This window comes from Heterodontus francisci, chromosome 40 (genome assembly GCF_036365525.1).
Source record: "Heterodontus francisci isolate sHetFra1 chromosome 40, sHetFra1.hap1, whole genome shotgun sequence".
Lineage (NCBI taxonomy): Eukaryota > Metazoa > Chordata > Chondrichthyes > Heterodontiformes > Heterodontidae > Heterodontus > Heterodontus francisci.
The window spans coordinates 8,443,157-8,465,924 of NC_090410.1; the positions used below are offsets into that span (position 1 = coordinate 8,443,157).

The following is a 22,768-nucleotide window of genomic DNA, read 5'->3' on the forward strand; positions in this document are numbered from 1 at the left end:
ATTGGAGACAACATTTGTGACCCAGTTTAAATTAAGAGAGTGGAACTTGCCATGGGATTGACACATGTAAGCAAGATGGATCTGATATATACTTAAGAGGTTTACATAGTGAGACTTTCAAACAGTCATCTGAACTCCTATTATCTCCCACCCCCAGCTCGGTAATCTCCTGCAGCCGGGCAACCCTTAAAAATCTTCATGCTCTGCTAATTCTGGCCTCTTGAGCATCCCCAATTTTCATTGCTCCACCATTGCCTTCAGCTACCTAGGTCCCCCTAAGCTCTGGAATTCTCTCCCTAAACCTCTCCACCTCACTTTCTTCCTTAATGCCATCTTAAAACCTACATCTTTGACCAATCCTTTGGTTTCCTGTCCCAATATCTTCTAGTGCGGCTCGGTGTCAAATTTCGTTTGATAACGCTCCTGTGAAGTGCCTTGGGACGTTTATGATGTTAAAAGGTGCCATCTAATTCAAGTTGCTCTAATACAACAATATAGTTAAAGTCCTCAATTAAATTCGTATCTTAGGTTGAGTCAGTGAGCTCACCCAAGGTGGCATTTGGAGTGCTTCCAGTGCCTTTGGTTACTGAGGGGATAGTGTCAGCAGACCTCACAGGATCAGGGTTGGCTGTGCTGGTTCCTGCAGTCCAATAGCCTCACAACATTTGTCTCTCGGCTCACATCCTTCAGCAAGGTACTGATTGTATTCTCACCCATCCTCCACACATGGTGGCAAAAGCGAGATTTTGGGGCATCCTGGTACTGAGAAATCTCACCCACTAAAAGTGTACATCACTGGCACCGTGCTGGAAATTTTCCATCCTTTTATTTCAACAAAGTGTCACGGGCAGTGTTGTTGTTCCCCGCTATGGGCCTCTGGTCAATGAGAATCTCCTCTCCCATCAGTTACACAGAAAACTACCCATTAGGTTCAGTCTCGAGCTATTTCAACCACTTTATTTCACAGGGATTTTTGTGTTTGCTCTCTGCTAAATTATTACTGCTGAGAAGTTAAAGATCCCTCTATCTGAAGTGAAGAGCCATGGCCAAGAATTCCTCTGGTTGCAATGCATACCATGATTAAACAGATCCCCTTTTCAGTGTTTCTAGTGAAATAATAATTCAGTGCTTTTTACAGATCAAAAGAGCTCTTCTTGCTCACACTACCCAATAGACAGTACAATCTTCCAGCACACTCTTTAACCACTTAGCAATTCTAATTATTGTCACCACTGTCGAAGGTTTCAGATGAGACGTTAACCCAAGCATCCACCTGCCCTCTCAGGTGGATGTAAAAGATCCCACGGCCACTATTTCAAAGAAGAGAAGGGGAGTTGCTCCTGCTGTCTTGGCCGACATTTATCCCTCAATCAACATCAATGATCTGGTCATTGGCACATTGCTGTTTGTGGGAGCTTGCTGTGCATGAATTGGCTGCCAGGTTTCCTACATTTTAACAGCGACCACATTTCATAAAGTACTTGATTGGCTGTAAAGCACTTCAGGATGTCGTGAGGTTGTGAAAGACGCTATATTTATTGATACAGCACTGAAACAGGCCCTTCGGCCCACTGAGTCTGTGCCAACCATCAACCACCCATTTATACTAATCCTACATTAATCCCATATTCCTACCACATCCCCACAATTCCCCTACCTATACTAGGGGCAATTTATAATAGCCAATTTACCCACCAACCTGCAAGTCTTTGGCTGTGGGAAGAAACCGGAGCACCTGGTGAAAACCCACGCAGTCACGGAGAACTTGCAAACTCCGCACAGGCAGTACCCAGAATTGAACCCGGGTCGCTGGAGCTGTGAGGCTGCAGTGATAACCACTGCACCATATAAAAAGTTTTAATTGTGGGAGCAGACAAAGAAAATATAAAAAGGGTAAGATAATAGCCTGTGGTTAATGTCAGGAAGAGGTGAAGGAAATTCCTCTCCAGCTCAGTCAATCATGCAGGCGCAAAAACACTGGGGTTACCTCTGATGCAGCACTAGCCACAATTATCCAACTCACACCAACACCCCCACACCTCTCTTCAAAACTTACTTCCCATCCCCTCCCCTACCCCCATTTTAGAGCTCGTTTACAGTTTTGCTGGAACCAGCAACTGAGGAAATCTGGAACACCCTTAACATTGAGCAACCGGAGAAATTCTTACACCACGTAAGCCCAAAATAGATTGTTGAATCACATCCCACTTGTGCCTGCTCCTTGCACGGCTGTCAAGATGCACTCCTATTTGGTGTCAGGCGCAGAGGGAAAGAAACCAGAAGAGGATTTTCTCCAACATTTATCCGATGTGCGACTTTCACGGGGGATAAAGGCGTTGAGGTCAACTTTAACTTGACTTGCTAGACGGTAAACGGATTTCAAAATGGAGAGTAAAACTGGACAGGATGTCAAGGGGCTGGGTGGGTTATAAAAAGGAGAAAAACCCCATTCAGGTCTCTTCTGTTAATTATATCACTGAGGGAGGGGAGGAAGGGGGTTGGGAGAAATTTTCTCATGTAGTGGCTTTTTGGAGTGTGAAACCCTTTACTATATCAACTGAAGCGATTGCACCTTTTTAGGGAGAACTGAATAACTATTGGATTCAGAGGAAGATACAAGGCTATAAAGAGGAAGTGGGGCAGTGGGATTGGCTTTGGATTGTGGATCCAGTGCAGATAAAATGGGCCAAATGACCACCTTCCATACTGGATAGTTTTTTTTTAAAAAGTGAAAAAAAAAATCGAAGAAAATTTCCCTACTCTCATACTTCCTATTTCTCAGAAACAGTTTCATTTTTTTTTTTTAAATGGAAGTATTCCCAGTTGTAGGTCACCTTGTACTGGAAGGTCGCGTGGGTTTGAAACATGCCTGTGCGTGGCGAAAGTTCTGTGTACTTTGTTGATTGTTAAGTATCTAACCCAAGTTTAGGAAGTTACAGGAAAATTGTGATTGGCTGAAACTTTGGATCAATGTCTTCCCCTTTCTCACTGTACAGTTTGCTGTAGCCTCCACAACACAAACATTTCAAAGGTTAAATTTCTCTGCAGCAGAAATGCTCAATTAATTTTCTATCGGCATTATTTCAACATGATTGTTAAATTATTTAAATGATAACGTACGTATTTTCAATTTATTCTCAGAACGTGGATGACACTGGCAAGGTTGGATACATTGGTCGCCTCTAGTTGCTTTGGGAGTGCACTTATGAGCCCATTTTAGAGGCATTAGGAGGGAGTTAACCATGCAGTCTGGAATACGAGTCTTAGCTCAGCCAGAGCAGGTAGGGATAGCAGGTTCCCATTCTTGAAGGCGTTGGTGAAGGCTTTTCCAATAATCTGACGGCTTTTAACTCATCTCTGGTGTCAGCCTTCAGTTTATCAAATTGATCCAATTCAATTTCCCAATTTGAGATCATGAGCTCAGAGTTACCAGCACAGCACCAGAGGCAGAGCCACCATAGTGGCATTGACGATTGTATTTAAATTGAGTGAACAAAAGTTTAGTATAAATAGGTTCATCGGTGTGCTTAAAAACAGGCCACACCCACAAATGGAAATTTACCCTGTTAGTCAGGCCACCTGTAAAGGAAACTCTACTGCAAATCAGCATGCTGGAAATGTGCACAAGCTTTCTGCTTGCCAGCCCACCATATTGGGAAAGGACAACAATTATATTTGGAGAATGCACTAGACACAAAAGGGAAATTAAAGTCCATGAACCTGGAACACTTTCTTCCCAAGAAAATATAATAAAGCAAAGACTATTCTTAACACCCTCACCTCCCATTTAAAAATCATTTTAGAACAGTATATTATAGACCTGCACTAATGTCACGTTGTAGGAACAGTATAGAAAATCCAACTAGACAGGATGATTATCAAAATCAAAAATCCAATTGTCAGCTTTGAATTTTAAATTTTAGGGAAAAAAAGTTCTTAACCAGCAGGTTAAGAGGTTACAAAATATATTGAAAACCAATGATTGCTTATGCTCTTGCTCCTCAACCATTATTGTGACACAAGAGCCCTTCTACATAGATTCCCCAGGAGTGATAGACATGTGGCTTAAATCCGCAGCTATAAAAAAGGATGGCTATAACCCTGGTGAGCAGAATCAGCACTGCTAGTAGAGATCATGGCTTCTTCTTTGCCAAGTTATTGGCCAGGGAACGAGAAATAGGCATTGATCTCAGAGGCCCTAAAAATTTCTGCTGTGTTGCTCTGTCAGTGCAAATGAGGCAGAAGGGAACCCTTGGTGCGGGGGGGGGGGGGGGGCGGGTCCAACCATGGGCTGGTATCGCCCACCCTGTCCCACCAAAATCCCGATTGGGAGGCCTGCAATGACATAGGACCCTGATTTGCATATTTAAACAATCTCCCACTTAAAATAAGCCAGCATACTGTTTGCCTTTTGACAGCAGCTTTATCGGCCTTGGGTGCCCAAGTTGAAGCAAAAGGTACCCCAGCCCTCTCTCCTACCCACCCTGCCCTTGCAATTAAATGCTCATTCCCCAGAGGAGAAATCCTCACAGGAGGAGTCCTGTGTAAACCCGCTGCTTAATATGGGAGCTGATTTCCACCTGAACTATTACAATTGTTGACCACATGCATGACTTTAGCAACAGGTGATAGCAGTAGAGGCGGTGACAGACTATGCAGTTGACTGCGAGTTGATTATATGGAGCACTGGGATTGTCCTCAAGTTTAGTTGGAACGGTTCTGAAAAGCGAGTCATCTCAAAAAGCACATAGTGCAGCTGCTGAGGACAGGGCAATGGGCAAGAGCAACCCCCCACAAAAAATAAAAAAAAGATTCCACAAAAATGGCAACTAATGGGGCACCAGGGAACAGAGTTGTACTTTGTGGTGCCCTAGCACCTCCCAACCCATATGGCTGGAATGCATCACTGGATAAAGTGCAGTAACCTAGACGACACTCCACTGAATGATACTCATGTCCTTCCCACCAGTGGAGATCAGATGGGTGTTGTCATGGAGAAAGGCAACGTTGGTCACGTGACTGCTGTGGCCACTGTACTTGTGATTTGGTGCCTGGAACACAAAAGGAAATAGTGATTGTACCTTGTTGGGATGGCCATTATTACAGTGCATGCATTCATATATCTGTTTCTTGGACCATACATTTCAACAGCTCTCCAAATTCTTCTCCCAACGCGAGGTAAATCTAGATGTCTCGGCCCTAAAAAAAAAAAATCTGCTGCTGCTGGGGCGGCCAATTGGAAAATTCAAAACTGAAATAGATAATCCTCTTGCTTAAGAAAAATCTTGGAGACATGGAACCAAGACAGTTAAAAATGGAATTAAGGATGCAGATAAGCCATGATCTAATTGAATGGTAGAACAGGTTTGATGGGCTGAAGGGTCTACTCATGTCTCCTTTTGGTGTCCAACACTCTGAAGCATCTTGGGATGTTTAGTGAAGGATGCTACAAAAATGTTCACTGTTATTGAACACTGGTAAATAGGCAAATTCAATGCTCATTCTGTGCCAGCAATGTCCCACACAACAATGGAGAGGAATGAATGGCTAGCTACTCTGCTTTTGTTGCTGTTGGTTGATGGAGAATGGTCAGGACACTGGCAGAACACCCCGTTGTTCGCATAGTACAATGGTATGTTAACACCCACCATGGATGGGACCTCAGCTTAACATCTCAAAAGGTACCTCTATGAAGATATACATTTATACAACAGCTTTTAAAATGTCAAGACATCCCAAAGCATTTTACAGTTAATGTACTTTTTGAAGTGCAGTCTCTGTTGTAATGTAGGAAACATGGCAGCCAATTTGCACACTGCAAGCTCCCACAAATGGGGCAGCGACCAGATCATCTATTTTAGTGATGTTGGTTGAGGGATAAATGGTCAGTCAGGATACTGGAGAGAGCTTCCCTGCTCTTCTTTGAAATAATGCCGTGGGATCTTGAACAGCCACCTGAGGGCAGATGGAGGCGTCAGATAACCGTCTCCTCCAATAGTGCAGTACTCTCAGCACCCCACTGGAGTGTCAGCCAAGACTGCATTCCCTCACTGCTATTGCAGCATCAGCTTAGTTTGTGAGCTGAAATAACATGTTTGTTTAGCACTTGAAGGTAATAATACTCAAAGCACTTCTCAGGAGCATTATAAAACAAAATGTGACACTGAACCATATAAGGAGATATTAGGTCAGGTGACCAAAAGCTTGGTCAAAGAGGTAGGTTTTAAGGAGTGTCTTAAAAGGAAGAAAGCGAGGTAGAGGGGCAAAAAAGGTTTAGGGAGGAAATTCCAGAGGTTCGGACCCAGGCAGCTGAAGGCATGGCCGCCAATGGTAAAGCGATTAAAATTGGGGATGTTCAAGAGGTCAGAATTAGGAGGAGCGCAGAGATCTTGGAGGGTTGTGGGGCTGGAAGAGATTACAGAGATAGGGAGGGGCAAGGCCATGGATGAATTTCAGAACAAGGAAGAGGATTTTAAAAATTGAAGTGTTGCTTAACCGGGAGCCAATGTAGGTCAGTGAGCACAGGGGTGATGGGGAAATGTGAGTTGGTGCAAGTTAAGACACAGGCAGCAGAGTTTTGATGATCTCAACTTTACGTGGAAGGCCAGCCAGGAGTGCACTGGAGTAGTCATGTCAAGGTGTAACAAAAGGCATGAATGAGAGTTTCAGCAGCAGACGTGCTGAGACAGGAGCGAAGTTGGTTGATGTCATGGACTTGGAAATAGGCGGTCTTAATGATGGCATGAATGTGATCGGAAGCTCATCTCGTGGTCAAATAGATCACCAAGATTGCGAACAGACTAGATTAGTCTCAGACTGCTGCCGGGGAGAGGGATGGAGTTGGTAGCTAGGGAACAGAGTTTGGAGTGGGGACTGAACACAATAGCTTCAGTCTTCCCAATATTTAATTGGAGGAAATTTCTGCTCTTGCAGTCTGAAAGTTTAGCAACAGGGTTTGAATCCACAACATTCTGATGCAGAAGCAAGGCGAGCCATCAATTGAGCCAAGCAGATACACAAATCATCAAGGGTTGGGGGGGGGGGGGGGGGGGGGGGAAGCAAATTATTATTACTTTAAAAGTAGTTAACCGCAAGCATGGCTACATTTTTTTTGAAATATACAATTTCTTTCCTGTCCCTCTCCGTTTAAAACCAACTCTTGCATTAAAAACACCAGCTTGAGATGACATGGTGGGGGTAGTGGTTAAGAGAAAAGTTATTGAGATCAATAAAATGTAGGTATCAAATTATCAGCAGATGAATGGGCAGTTAAATTATTGGGCTTTTAGCATTCCCTATTAAGCTAAGCTATCAGCACTTGCTATATTAAGCAAATTAGTTAAAAACTACAGAAGTAAACTGTAGGTTGCCATAATTCTTCATAATATAAATTTTTAACCTGGCAACTGCCAGGAAGAATCATGCCTTGATGTCAGAGGAATATCCCACATGATGCAATACTTACCAGGAATCTGATAATGGATAGTGAATAGACAAATTGGCACTGAGACAGCCAAGAGTAAAAGCCATCACATCTCAATGAGTCTCCTAATCAAGGGCAACTAATATTGAATGTCATTAAACTGAAACAAGCACTATTCCCACTGAACCTACAGAATGGCACAGTGGCGCAGTGGTTAGCACCGCAGCCTCACAGCTCCAGTGACCCAGGTTCAGTTCTGGGTACTGCCTGTGTGGAGTTTGCAAGTTCTCCCCGAGTCTGCGTGGGTTTTCGCCGAGTACTCCGGTTTCCTCCCACCAAAGACTTGCAGGTTGATAGGTAAATTGGCCATTATAAATTGCCCCTAGTATAGGTAGGTGGTAGGGGGAAATATAGGGACAGGTGGGGATGTGGTAGGAATATGGGATGAGTGTAGGATTAGTATAAATGGGTGGCCGATGGTCGGCACAGACTCAGTGGGCCGAAGGGCCTGTTTCAGTGCTGTATCGCTAAAAAAAAAAAAGGACAAGGGATTGGCGGTGCTGCTGCTTATGGGTGCAGTTGCGAAATGCTGGACACAAGTCTGTTGTGGCTGGAAACAGCAGGAATCTGGAACCAATAAGTAATTCTGGGCAGGCCAAGAGATCAAGGAGTCATGGGATCAGGCCAACAAGCATGAGAGTTGAACAGAGGTCCACAAGTTCAAACTAATAAAGGGGCAAATTCAGGAAGTCCTTCACAGAAAGTGCGATAAACATGTGGTACTATGAGGAACTAAAGTGGAAGTGAAACTCCTGCAATTGTTTAAGAAACAACTGGATCAGGAAATGGTGGGACAGTAGGAGAGGTCTTTCTGAATGGATGATCTAAGATGGGTAAACTGGCTTCCTTGCTTGTAATTAATGATATGATCTTGTAATTAGCCAATTCATATTTAGTAGCTTTTCTTACCAGTTTGTTGCTTCACAATTGGTGGCTTTTCCTGTCTAATTAAAGATATCAGCAACAGAAGCTTTTGGAAGACAATATATATGGGAACAATTCCCCTCGACAGCCACAACAACATATTAAATGGAACGCAGAAGATAAAATTTTGATCCTGGTGAAGAAAAATGAACTGGCACTCCTGACACCAGTGAGCTACCCAGCGTGTATCAGCATCATTACTCTGCCCTGATGAATATTCAAAATGCTACCAATGGAGGAGGCAGCAGTCGCCAGTGATTTTCTCAGGATTACAGATTGACAGTATAACTCCAGTCATGCATGAAGTATAATGGCACAGTTCTAACGAGCGTACACGGACAGATGGACCTGGGGGGTGCATGGATCTTTGAAGGTGGCAGTAGTACACAGTGAGACTGGTTAGTAAAACATATGGGATCTTGGGCTTCATAAACAGAGGCATCGAGTACAACAGCAATGAAGTTATGCTGAACCTTTATAAAGCTCTGGCTAGGTCCCAACTGAAGTATTGCATCCAGTTCTGGTCACCACACTTCAGGAAGGATGTGAGGGTCCCTGAGAGGGTGTAGAGGAGATTTACCAGAATGATTCCAGGGATGGGGGATTTTAGTTACAAGGTTAGGTTGGAAAAGATTGGTTTGCACTCCTTAGAACAAAAAGGAGATTCAGAGGAGATTTAATAGAAGTGTGCAAGATTATGACCGGCTTAGATTAGACAAGGAAAACCTGTTCCCATTAACTAATGGTACAAAGACTAAGGGACACAGATTGAAGATTTTGGGTAAGAGATGCAGGGGGAATGCGAAGTGCAACTTTTTTTTAATGCATGATGACCTGGAACTCGCTGCCCTCAAGGATGGTCACTTGTAGGAAAGACTTGCAGGGCGGTGGTGGGGGGTGGGGGTGGGGGGTGGTGAGAAACCGAGCAGGGAACTGACTGGCTAGCTGTGTGGAGAGCTGGCATGGACTCAATGGGTCAAATGGCCTCTTTCTGTGCCATAAAGGACACTATGTTGAATGAAGAATTGAAGGTAACCAATATTATTTCTTTTTTTTCCCCTGTTCATTCCTTGGAATTATTTTAGCTTAAACAGGCATTATTGATGACTGAGCAGGGCAGTTAGGGTTCATCAAGCCTGCATTATCCAGGCATGTTGCAGGCACGTAGGCCGGAACTTTACGTCAGTGGTGGCCCTGCTCAGAAAATAAAGTCGGGGCGAGCTTCCGCCGGGCCTGGAAGCCGCGACGTGATTTTACTTGGCCCAGGCCCTTAACTGGCCTTGGGCGGGACTTCCACCCGAGACAGGAGGTCCCGCCTCAAAGAGCTGCTGGCCAATTAGCAGGTCGGCGGCTCTTCAGTCCCAGCAATGTCACCAGGAGCAGTGGCCACTGCTGGGACTGCACCAAGAGAAGCAGCAAAGGAGGCAGCTCCGAAGGAGGCAAGTGAGTGGGGCCTCGCTAGGGACAACCAGCCGGGTCCCAGTGAGGCAAAAGTAGTGGGGGGCCCTCCTTGCAGCACAGGGTGCCCAATCAGGAGGCCACCCACCACCCCCAAAGACTGTAAGCAGGCTACCAGGTTTTACTGAGCCTGTCCGAAGCAATTAATTGGCCACCTTAAGGGCCTTAATTTGCCTGGGGTGGGCATGCCTTTTGGCACCCCCCCCCCACCCCCACTACTTGTAAAATTGCAGAGGGGGCAGGAGGGCAACAGGAATGGCATCCCCTGCCGTGGATTGCAGTCCACCTTGAAATACTCTTGGCAAAAATAAATTCCTCCCAGACTATCTTTTTCATTTTAAATAAAGTGTTCCAGAAAAGGATTTAAGATTAGGATTTGGTGCAGCACTCTTTTTTAAAAAAAAACTAATTTTATTCCAGACAATACACAAGTTATTGGTGTACCTACTAGAAATGAAAAATAGCACTGAACATCACGCCATGTAAAAATATTTCCAATGGCTACAGTCAAATTAAGTGGAAATAAAACACCAACTAGATCAAACTTAATAATGTTTTTTGTCTAGAGTTCAGTTCTAAGATTACAATAGGAGAAAGCCAGAACTGGTTCACAATCCAATCACCTTCTAAACCTGCCACCTCTACCGCCTAGAAGGGCAGCAGCCGCTTGGGAACATCACCACCTGCAAGTTCCCCTCCAAGTCACACACCATTCTGACTTGGAACTATATCGCCATTCCTTCACTGTTGCTCGGTCAAAATCCTGGAACTCCCTTCCTAACAGCACTGTGGACGTCCCTACCCTACATGGACTGCAGTAGTTCAAGAAGGCAGTCCACCAACACCTTCTCAAAGGGCAACTAGGGATGGGCAATAAATGCTGGCCTTGCCAGTGATGCTCACATCCCATGAATGAACAAAAAAAAATTTCAGAGAGGACTTTATTAAGCGCAAGATACTTAAAAGGCATTGGGAAAGTAAATGTGGGATCCCAAAAAAGTATTTCTCTGTCAGAAAATTTTTTTTATTTTAAAAAAAGGAAATGGACATACATTTGAAAGAGAAAAAAAATTCTGTGTGGAAGGAAAAAAAAAAAAACATGGAATTGGGACTCAGTCAGCGAGGTGAAACAGGGCTGAAATGACATCCTTTTGTGGTGAAAATTTCTCTGTTAGTTTTCTAAGTGAGCTGTAACAGTGACATATGCAGCATAATGGAGTAAAACCCAGCTCCTTTTAGAGCATGACTACCTGACCCGAACCAGACGGGACCCCACGACATGTGCCGGGTTTGGGTCAGACACAGTGGCAGCCAGGACGTCAAGGCGGGAAACATTCCACACTAGTCTGCAGTGAGGGATTCCATCCAAGGATGAGCACAATCTCTAATATAATTCAACTTTATTCCAGTGGTCGGGCGTGGTTCGGTCAGGCTTCATTTGTAGATCCGAGCCAGCCTTCAGCTCCTGTTTCTCTCCAATTGGTCTATTTCTTGAGAGACAACAGATGTCACATTCAATCCAAATTACTGGGGAAAAGTAATTGAGAGCTTTATCGAAGATATTGACTAACTAGCATCATCTTGCATTTATATAGCACCTTGAAGTGTAGCTAAATACGCTAAGGCTTCACAGGAGAGAGAGTGTTATCTGCCAAAAAAAAAAACAAATCGAGCCAAAGGAAGAGACCTCAGGACAGGTGACCAAACGCTTGGTCAAAAGAGGTAATTCCAGAGCTGAGGGCCTAGGTAGCTGAAGACACAGCCACGAATGAGGGTAAAAGTAGTGGGTGATTCACAAGGGGTTAGATTTGAAGGAACCAGTCTCTGAATTTCCTGGAGTAGGATTTTCCATTTTGGGTTGGGACCCCATAGAAAAAAAGTTATAGCACAGAAGGAGGCCATTCAGTCCATCATGTCTGCACGGGCTGAAAAAAAAACTAGCTGCCCAACCTAATCCCATCTTCCAGCACTTGGTCCGTAGTCTTGCAGGTTACAGTACTTCAGCTACAGGTCCAGGTATCTTTGAAAGGAGTTGAGAGTTTCTGCCTCCACCACCATTCCTGGCAGTGAATTCCAGACATCCACCAGCCTCTGGGTGAAAGTTTTTCCTCATGCCCTCTCTAATCCTTCTACCAAATTACCTCAAGTCTGTGCCCCCTGATAATTAACCTCTATGCTAGGGGAAACAGGTCCGTCCTGTCTACTCAATTTAGGCCCCTCAATTAAGTCACCCCTCAGCCTCCTCTGATCTAAGGAAAAACAACCCTAGCCTCTCTGATCTTTCCTCATAGTTGCAATTTTCAAGTCCTGGCAACATTCTTGTAAATCTCCTCTGTACTCTCTCCAGAGCAATTATGTCCTTCTTATAATGTGGTAACCAGAACTGTACGCAATACTCCAGCTGTAGCCTAACCAGTGTTTTATACAGTTCCAGCATTACATCCCTGCTTTTGTATTCTACCTCTCTGCCAATAAAGGAAAACATTCCATATGCCACCTTCACCACTTTATCTACCTGTCCTGCCACCTTCAGGGACTGGTGGACATGCACTCCATGGTCTCTCACTTCTTCTACCCCTCTCAATATCCTCCCATTTATTGTGTATTCCCTTGTTTTATTTACCCTCCCCAAATTCAGTACCTCACACTCCTCCAGATTAAATTCCATTTGCCACTTTTCTGCCCACTCAACCAAACCATTGATATAATTCTGGAGTCTGCAGCTATCCTCTTCACTATCAACTACATGGCCGATTTTTTAAAATTCATAAATAAAATCAATTATTTCCTTACTGAGTTTTTGATTTATAAATAGTTCAGGGGCGGAAACTGAGGCAGGCGGACACACAAGAGCAGTTTTCAGGAAGGCCGGATCAGGGCGCACTGCATCAGAGGCAGTCATTAGACATCGATTTAGCCTGAACTGGCCAACTAGTGGCCAGAGGGTGCGCGTGTCACCCAGGTGGGCTCTCAAAATTGCACAGAAGGAACTACAGCCTGCGGAGAGAGAAAGTGGCCTCTCAGCACCTTTTGAAAGATTTGAAGCAAAAAAAAAAAAACAGCCCCAGGTGCTGGACAATCATTGTGGAGGGGAAACCAAGATGGCCTGGTAAGCAATTAGGGGCCTTAAGAGTCTTTCTGGAGTGCTAGTTCCCTGGTCTGTCGCTGGGCAGCTGCCTCCAGGCCAACAGGAAAATTCCACCCCCAATCTCACCTTCCCGAAAATGACCCTTACGTGCCCGCCTGCCTCAGTTCCTGCCCCCATATAAGGGCAAAAATCCTGCCCCTGAACTATTTATAAATCAAGTGCTCAATAAAAGGAAATGATTGATTTTATTTACGTATTAAAAAAATTCCCCGCATTTCATAGAATCCATTGTATCAATTCACATACATCAAAAACTAGGAACTGTTCGAAACCACATTTTGGCCACTGACCTGAGATGCCAGTTGGACATCGGTCTAACTTAAAACATTTGTCACCAGACATCCACCTATCCAGATCCACTCTTAAGCCAGTTAAACAGCAGACAGTAAGTGCGCAATTCCAAAATAGGAAGCCAACAGGTCAATTACACAATCCCATTTCAACTATTAACATCCGTCAATTTACTACCGAGAGCCCTGAGAATTAAAATGTTTACATTTCAAAGCATTCAAATGTGGCCTCAGGTTAGGAGATTTTTCTGAAGTGCAGTACATATCCCAACAGAAAGGCACATTAAAAATCGTTAAAGCTTTTAGCACTCCAGTTAACCCCTATTGGAATAAACCTACAGGTACCTCTTGCGCATCCCCCGATTTGCTTCACCCCACCATTGGCGGCCTTGCTTTCAGCTGCTTGGGTCCCAAGCTCTGGAATTCCCTCCCTAAATATATCTGCTTCTGCACCTCACTTTCCTCCTTCAAGACACTCCTTAAAACCTACCTCTTTGACAAAGTATTTGGTCACCTGACCCAGTATCGCCTTTTGTGGCTCAGTGCAAATTTTGTCAGAATGCTCTCGTGAAGCGCCGAGACATTTCATGACATTAAAGGCGCAATATAAAAAAAAAAGTCCTCAGTTCCACTATAGCAGTTCCTCTCGAGAGTTGATTTTAATTAACAACCACATATTCATACCATTAAGACCGCCTATTTCCACCTCCATAAGATTGTCCGAATTCACCCATCTCAGCTCATCTGCTGTTGAAACCTTCATTTGTGCCTTCGTTACCTCTAGACTTGACTATTCCAATGTTCTCCTGGCTGGTCTCCCACATTCTACCCTCCGTAAACTTGAGGTCAGCCAAAACTCTGCTGCCTGTACCTTAACCCGCACCAAATCCCGTTCCTTTATCACCGGTGCTCGCTGACCAACATCGGCTCCTGATCAAGCAACATCTGGATTTTAAAATCCCTCCATGGCCTTGCCTCCTCCCCATCTCTGTAACCTCCTCTGGCCCCACAAACCTCTGCGATCTCGGCGCTCCTCCACTTCTGGCCTCTTGAGCATCCCTGATTTTAATCGCTCCACCATTGGTGGCGGTGCCTTCAGTTGCCTGGAAGCTCTGAAATTCCCTCCCTAAATCTCTGCACATCGCTTTCCTCCTTCCCGTCACTCTTTAAAACCCAACTCTTTGACCAAGCTTTTAGTCATCTGACCTAATATCGCCTGCTGTGGCTCGGTCATATTTCGTTTTATAATGTTCCTGTGAAGCATCTTGGAATGTTTTACTACATTAAAAGGTACTATTTTAATACATGATGACGACATCTGCCAGACATGGAGTCCCATGACTCAGTACGCCAAGAAGATTGGTCATCTAAACATGCATTTGTTTCAGTGCGTCAGCTAACAACTTTTTTCTTGGAAAACTGACAGCATTGTACCATGTGATCAGCTAAAAGAGCTCCAATCCCATGCAATATAGATAGAAGTTTGCTTACTGGGGCTGATCTTACTGTGTAGTTTACATGACCTATGCACCAGGTCATGGGGCATAAATATACCAGAAAAATGCATGAAGAGCTGCAATTCCGGTTTTGCACACGACTCATTTCCAGGAATATTGGGATGGGAGCAGGACGGAGTGGAACCTTCATTTAAATATCGAAGTGTGGGCAAGGGCACCCTGCGCACAGTTTCCTCATGTCCAGCGTGACTACCATCTCAACTAGGTGTCAACTGTGGCACAGTTTTCCCTCAGTCAGGTCGTGGGTTCAAGTCCCACTCCAGAGAGTGAATTCTACCAGCCCCTCGACGCCGTTGCTCGCAGCGCAGGGGCTGGTAAAATTCTGCGGAGAGAGGCCCGCCTTGACCCGCAACGTCAAGGGACTGCCGCAAATTACCGGCGGTGGGGGAACCTCGAGCAGCTCCCCCCACTGCCGCACGGCAGCGACACCACAATTAGAACATGTTAAATGGTACTCATCTCCACAGATTATGCAGCCCACCGCCTCTCCACGGACACCTACGGATTTTTCACTGAATGGGCAGCCAACACGTGCCATCCCATTCATAATTTGAAAAGCTACCAGGTCCTCAGGAGCAGAAGTTGTCACCAGCGAAGGCAAGTTGTTATTCAGGGGTCTCACTCTGCATACTGGAAGGGAGGAGGGAGTGGGTCTGGGATTACTGTAGGGAAAGCTCTGCAGGCATGAAGGGAGGTACCGTGTATCCTCTCTCTGTAAAACAGCGTATGCTCTGCATTTATTTGTGTTTGTGAAGGAGCAATGGCACTCTAGTCACTGTGTGTGGGGAGGGTGCCAGAAAGGGTAGGAGCATTAAGGCTATATGGATGGTGGGGGCAATTGATTCAGCTGACAGGATCTTGATGTGGTCATGCTCTGCCACTCAGTGTTGGCCAAGATGGGCAATGCCATGGCACACCACATAGTTAATCCAGGAAAGCAGCTGATGTACCCATCAACACCAATCCCTGCCCTTTTAGGAACCTTCGAATACATGAAGGGTTCAACTTTATCACATGGAAATAGGTATGGCTCATCCTACATTGTGAGATCCTCTGCTTGCCAGAGAAAAAGAACCAATAGGCAGGTGAGATCCATGTAGAGGCCCCCAGTCGTGAGCAGCAGCCCCCAAAGCCTTTATGGTTGCCGTGCATTTACAGGCCCCACATGACATGCCATCGGATGTCAGAGCACCAGTGTCAGAGGCGATTGCACATGTAGAGAGGGTGGTGACACGTCTGTGCCCTGCAGCCCATGGACTTCGATGGACATCCTATGCCTTTGGTCCTCAAGCTTGACACCTATTCAGGTTTACAGGGGCCCAAAGACTTTTGTGGGGTCATATAGTCAACAGTACACCGCTGCATCAGGGGAGGTCACTGATGCCCTGCACTGGACGGCCAGTGAGTATGTCTGCTTCAGGATGGACTCACAGCCACGTCCAGAGGGCCATCAGTTTTGGCACCATTGCCAGAGAACCATGCAATGTTCATAGACTGCACTCATGTGGCCATCAGGCCTCCCACCAGGCTACCACCTGCAGACATCACCATTAAAAGGAATCCTCTCAATTTAGGTGAAGTTAGTAGGTGATCACTGCAGATACTTCATGCAAATCTGTGACCACTTCTCAGGCAGCTGCCATGACACCTGGGACCTGAGCCAGTCCCAGCTGGCACCACTGCTCACTGAACTGGCTCAGATGGAGGAGTGGCTTCTTGGAGATAAGGGCCATCCTTTGCTGACATGGCTCCTGACACCAGTAAGAGATCCCACTACTGCTGAAGAGGAGAGATACAACGCCAGCCACCGAGCTACAAGAGCCACCATTGAGCAGGAGATCAGCATGCTGAAAAAGAGTGCTTCCAATGCCTGGATGGATAGGATGATGCCCTGTACTACGGGCCGAAAAGGCCAGCTCCTTTCTTTGCTGCTCTGCACAACTACACACCCAATAGGGGCCAGGCCTGGACTGATGAGGAGAGATACCAACAGGATTCCTTCTCGGACGAGGATGCTACTGAGGACCTACAACATGGAGTATGCATGAAAAGGCAGATGGCATCCAGGCTCTGCACACAGGGCTAGCCATGAGGTAGGGATGTATGGAATGGCTCAGACAAAGGCTCTCTGCACCGTAGGAACCGAGCTGAGCTCTGCAAGCCACATATCACCCTCGCTCACCTGCTGTGTACCAGTCCACATCTGCAGCATCCCTGTATAAACCATTAGAGGCAGCAGCTGATTAAGCCAATGTCCGTGTCACTTCATCCATTGAGACACTCCTGAGTAATGGTGGCATGGCAATGATGTCATTGCATACGTTGGCTCTCCTAAAGGGCAACGGTGCAAAGGGATGTGACATTGGCACTACATGCTGGCACACATCATTCACACAAAGAAAATGGCACATGTTGGTGAGAAACATTATGTCTTTCACTAATTTACATTGCTGTGACCCCCATGCATTCCAATTTGTGTTAGTATGTTCTCTGTAAACCTCGAATACCTTTTATGGTACATAGGTCTCATGTCCTGGAATGTGCAAAATTAAGATTATTCACCCAGGTGTGGCACGGCTACAAGAAGCAATGTTACACTTCAGTGCAAGAGGATCGCAACTTCTCAGGACACTGGGACACAGCAGGGTAAGTATATGGCAGCAAAGCAGAAAGTGCTGTAGAAACCCAACCGGTCAGGCAGAATCTGTGGAGAGAGAAGCAGAGTTAACTTGCAGGCCTGTGAATTTGGACAAGTTAACTCTGCATCTCTCTCCACAGATTCTGCCTGACCAGTTGGGTTTCCACAGCACTTTCTGCTTTGCTGCCAGATTGACAGCAGCCCCACTCTTCAGCAGACAGGTAAGTATTCTTTGACAGCCGTCAGGAAGCAGGTGATAGGGCGCTTAAAATAGGGCCTAGTACCTGCTGCACAGCTGTCAAAATGTCTCTCACTGTGTCGAATGTCCTGCCTCGCCCCACATAATATGGGGAGGGCAGCTCGGCACCGTGATGCTAATGAGCCCCTGCACACAATATCGCGGGGGCTCTGTGGCGGCTGCTAAATGTGGGCACCCTGCTGAGTTTAAAGGGCGCCGCCCGAATAAAATTCAACCCCAGAGACTTCAGCACAACAGCTAGGCTGACACTCCCTAGTGCAGAACTGAGGGAGTGCTGCACGGTCAGAGGCAATTTAGGGCGAGACATTAAACGGAGGCCCATCTGCCTTCTCAGGTGGTTGTATAAGGTCCCAAGGCACTATCTGGAAGAAAAGTTGGGAAATTTACCCCTTAACCAACATCAGCAGAACAGATCTCCCCATTTGTAGGAGCTTGCTGTGTGCAAATTGGCTGCCATTGAACTACACTTCAAAAGTACTTCATTGCCTGCAATGTGCTTTGAGACATCATGAGAGGCACTATATAAGTGCAACTTGTTTCTGTTCTTTTACATCAGTCCCAGTTAACCCATTCAAGAAATGGATTTTAAAACAAAAAAATTTCACCATAAAAAAGGTCTTAGTTAAGTGCAACATGGAACCAATGTTTTACAAGAGACACCATCTATCTCCCAATGTTTAATCGTACACCTACCCGAGGGTGCAAGCATGGATAAGAAAACAAGTTCACTTTTCCAAAATCGTCCGCTGTACTAAGGAGTTGGTCATCTGATGACCTGCAGATGGCGTTAATATCAGTTCCATCAGCCCCCTCTGGCCAAATACCTAGGAAATAAACACACAAAAAGAAAAATGAGTGGGATAACATTGGCTCTCTGGGATGATGCATACAATTTCAGCAGCTTAAAAAACAAAGTCAAAGCAAAAGACCATGAACTCTCCTCAGTGCCTAGGTTTTGGGGGTCCAAGTATGGGTTGACAGCACCCACCCTGCCCCTTCAAAATTCCACAGGGAAGCCTGCAATGGTGAAGGACATGGATTTGTACAAATTAAAAAGAAATCTCCAGCCTCAAAACAGGCAGGCATACTGTTTGCCCAATGGTACTTTTAGTAGGCTTACACAGAGAGGCAGAGGCAAAAGAAAATGAGTGGGGATGGTACCAACTCACTGGGACGATAGATACATACATAAGGCTCAATTTTATTCTCCTGCCGTAGGCTGTGAAAAAAATGGCAGCCTGCACATGCGGGTGGCGAATCATCGGCGTAAGCTGATACACCAGAGTGATACCGGGGGCTAAGAAGAATTAAATTATGCGAACAGGTTCCATAGACTAGGCTCATATTTCCTATGGAAGATTAAAGCGATGATCTATTTAAGTTTTCAAAAGGAATCAATAGGAGGTAGAGCGTGAAAGCGAGCACGTAAGAATGAAAGATAGCGAGAGATCTATATGAACACATTTGTGATATTGCTTTATGTAGAGAGCAGGAGTTATTCACCTGCCCAGGAGTTCAAAATAAAATTCCTACTTGTGAATAATCTCAACTGAGGAAGAGCAGATAGGAGGAATATAAGAGCTTCAGTTGACTCAGCTTTTATATAGACCTAGGACATCCCTTTTCTCAGCTTAGCAGAGTAGAAATTCAATTCTATTAAACTTTCGAAGACCCAAAAATAAAATTTGTAACAACCCTGGCAAGCTTTATAATTCTATATTCAACAATTTTAAGTTTAAAAAAAACAACCTTTCCTGGAAAAACTTCAGAATTTATGAAAAGTCTCTGAATTTTTTTTACATGATTGCCAACAAGGGTAAACCACAAGGTTCCGAAGAAGGGTCACTGACCCGAAACGTTAACTCTGCTTCTCTTTCCACAGATGCTGCCAGACCTGCTGAGTGATTCCAGCATTTCTTGTTTTTATTTCAGATTTCCAGCATCCGCAGTATTTTGCTTTTATTAAACCACAAGGTTATTTGCTATTTCAGAAGCGCAACACCCACAAAAAAAAGACAACATCCATGCTAACATCCAACTTTGAACAGTTTCTGTAATAATGCCAGTCCAAAATGCCTGAAATTTACAGCTTTCCATCTTTGCTCCGATGTAATGTGGTCATGCATTTGAGAATCCAGCTCAGTGTTTTCTACTTACCAAACACCTGGAACGAGAGCACACAGGTGGAGGTAGCCCACTCCAAATCCCGCACTACATCTGCACTGGTCACCTGTTTACAGTTAGGCGTCCCTATTGGAGGAAACAGATTTCAATTAGAGACATAAATTGAGGGGGGAAGTGGGGGAGGGGTAAAAAGAAATAGAAAACTGGAGTATCACAGTCAGAATATTGTCTCTTGACAGTAGCCCGAGATTTGATTCTTGCTTAGATACATCACAGGAGGCCCTTCTGCTCATTTCCCCCAGACTAGTAACCCTTTCAGTGTCAGTTTTGATGTCTCCCTAGATGATCCTTTAACCTAAATCCTAACGAATTGGGACTGAAGTTAGGAAACAATTCTACATGCAAAGGGTGGTAGAAGTTTGGAACTCTCTTCTGCAAACAGCAACTGATGCTAGATCAATTGTTAAATTTTAAATTTGAGATTGATAGATTTTTGTTAACCAAAGGTATTAAGTGATATGGGGCAAAGGTCGGTCTCTGGAGTTAGGTCATGATTTCAATGATTGGCAGAACAGGCTACAGGGGCTGAATGGCCTTCTCCTGTTCCTAATACACTCCTGTGTATTTACAACAGCTCTAAGCACCACAGCCAAAAGTGATTCCGTGCCAGTTTCGACCCAGTTCTTAAGCTGCATAAACAGCATTTACATAATTACACACTAAAAATGATTCTAAAGTATGTAGTGCTTTTACTACCACCAGGATCAGGAAGTTACAAAAAGTAAAAAGATCCACTCCCAACATGGTCACATGGAGTGAAACATTACATGGGAAAGCCTTCACAAACAAGCACAGGCTGAAGAATTGGAAAGCATTAGAAACTATCTGTACTCACAGTAAAGGATTTCATAGTCTCCAGAGTTTGTAACTATGTAGCGGCTGTCAGTTGACCAGTCCAGATGGGTTATAAAACTGGAGTGCCCCTAAAAAAAAATAAAAAAAAATTTTTAGTTCAGGTTTTGAAAATCTAATTTCCTCATCCTAGCCCTGCTGAAAAGCCAATGGCCTCTTCATTTTTGTGCTTCCCTTTCCCCCTCACTTTGCCTTCATGGTTGTCCCAGTTGAGTGCAGGCTAGAGAGCTGATTATAGAGCCAGATAGCTATTTAGTAGGTGCACGAGGTGCCCAGGGTGACTGATCTGTTCATTCTTCCCAATCTGGAAGGTAGAATGTGGCATGGCCAAGATCAGAAATGTCATCGCATAGATCAGAGTGTTGACCTATGCCCTGTTCCTCCAAGGCCCAGTGTGTGTTGGAATATCAGCACTCTACAGGAAGTAATTCCCTCACTACATCCAAAACAATGGAACCCACCACATCTACACGTTCTTAACTCCAATTATTGTCACTTCAAGCCAAAGAACTTGACAGGTAAGGACGAGAAAAGCTCATTTGATCCAATGAAGCTCCTCCTTTCAGCATTCAGACAGAACCCAGGAAAAGTGCAGGAGGAAATTGGAAGGCATTTCCCCTCCTGCCCATGAGATCTTTTAAAACACTGAATGCTTTACCAGAAGTAGCTATTAAGGCAGAGACTGTCAACATAGGAGTAGAGTTACCGCTCAGTAGTGCTGGTTTTATTTGGCACAATTTGTCCAAAGATTGGTGCAATCTGCACAAAATTTCAGAGTTTTAAGCGCAAATTACATTCAGTGCAAGTCAAATTTTCGTGACCTCTTGGGCTGGTTCAAGAAAGATTGCATTAGAAGTCGGCCACACCCGCAGATGAATTAATCTACATTGGGAGTTTTCCGCTGATTTTAAAGAGGCTCCAAAAATTAAGTGATTTTTTTGGGTGCAAGAACACAAATAGCTTTTGAATTAAAATTTATTTTTAAAAAAAAGATTACTAAGAAACCGACTTTTGTGCCCCAATACTCTACCCCAGAGAGCTGTGGATGCTCAGTCGTCGAGTATAATTAAGATAGGGATAGAGAGATTTTTGAGCACTGAGGGATTAAGGGATGTGGGGATAGTACGGGAAGGTAGAGTTGAGGTAGAAGAAGATTAGCCATTGAATGTTGGCACAGGCTCGAGGGGCCGAATGGCCTACTCCAGCTCCTATTTCTTATGCTCAGTACAACTAGCAAATAGTTGTCTGCTACTTAAAAGTAATTTTCCATAATTTAAAAGGAGAGTTACTCACAGGTACTGGAATGACATTGATTAAAAAATGCTTTTTTGTGATAAACCCATTTTCAGCTATATTAAATCAAACTGCACCAAGTTATCACACTGAAATAGATCGAGAAATATCTTGTAAAGCAAAAAAAAAAAAACTTTAAATAGTTTTAATTGCTGCCCAATTGTGCTGGCTCATGGCAGATTTTGCATTCAGTGATATGTAAATGAGTTTGAGCAGAAATGCAACAAAAAGAAAACTTCTCAATACCAGCATAGTGTGCCCGAAGTGCCAATGGCACCCAAAGCAGAAACTCTAGGCCATCATTTACAATGGATTTGGCTATGTATTTGAAAAGGAAAACTGCAAAAAAGATATAGAGCAAGAGCAGACAGCTGTAGTGACAGCACCACTATAAGTAAGGTGAACCAAATGGCTTTATTCTGCACTGCAACAAATCTAAATGTGTCACTTTTGGTGTTGAGAGAAAGGAGATTTTTCTCGTTAAAGTCAGATTATTCAGAAGTATCTACAGAGATTATGAAGAGGCTTTTTAATGCACTGATCAAAGCTAGAGGTGCTAGCCACAATTTTACTTACTGAACATCTCCCCACTCGATTATACTTCCTGCCGTTCTCTGCCACTGCGTAGATGTAAACATAATTGTCGTGTGATCCAATGGCCAGGAAATTGCCATCTGTAGGGAAGAATGAAAAGTCAAATGAGATCTTCATGGTCTGATTAA

General features: G+C 44.5%; 1 protein-coding gene across 1 annotated transcript in view; it reads right to left on the reverse strand.

The window, feature by feature from the left end:
* Window positions 1–3,112: 3,112 nt before the first annotated feature.
* The window catches only part of eml2 (EMAP like 2), a 54,955-nt gene continuing 35,299 nt past the window's right edge, over window positions 3,113–22,768 (reverse strand). Inside the window, 5 exon segments of the mRNA XM_068018980.1 lie at window positions 3,113–5,051; window positions 18,411–18,541; window positions 19,875–19,967; window positions 20,737–20,824; window positions 22,623–22,720. Of these exon segments, the coding sequence (XP_067875081.1) occupies window positions 4,926–5,051; window positions 18,411–18,541; window positions 19,875–19,967; window positions 20,737–20,824; window positions 22,623–22,720 (536 nt within the window). The 3' untranslated portion in view covers window positions 3,113–4,925.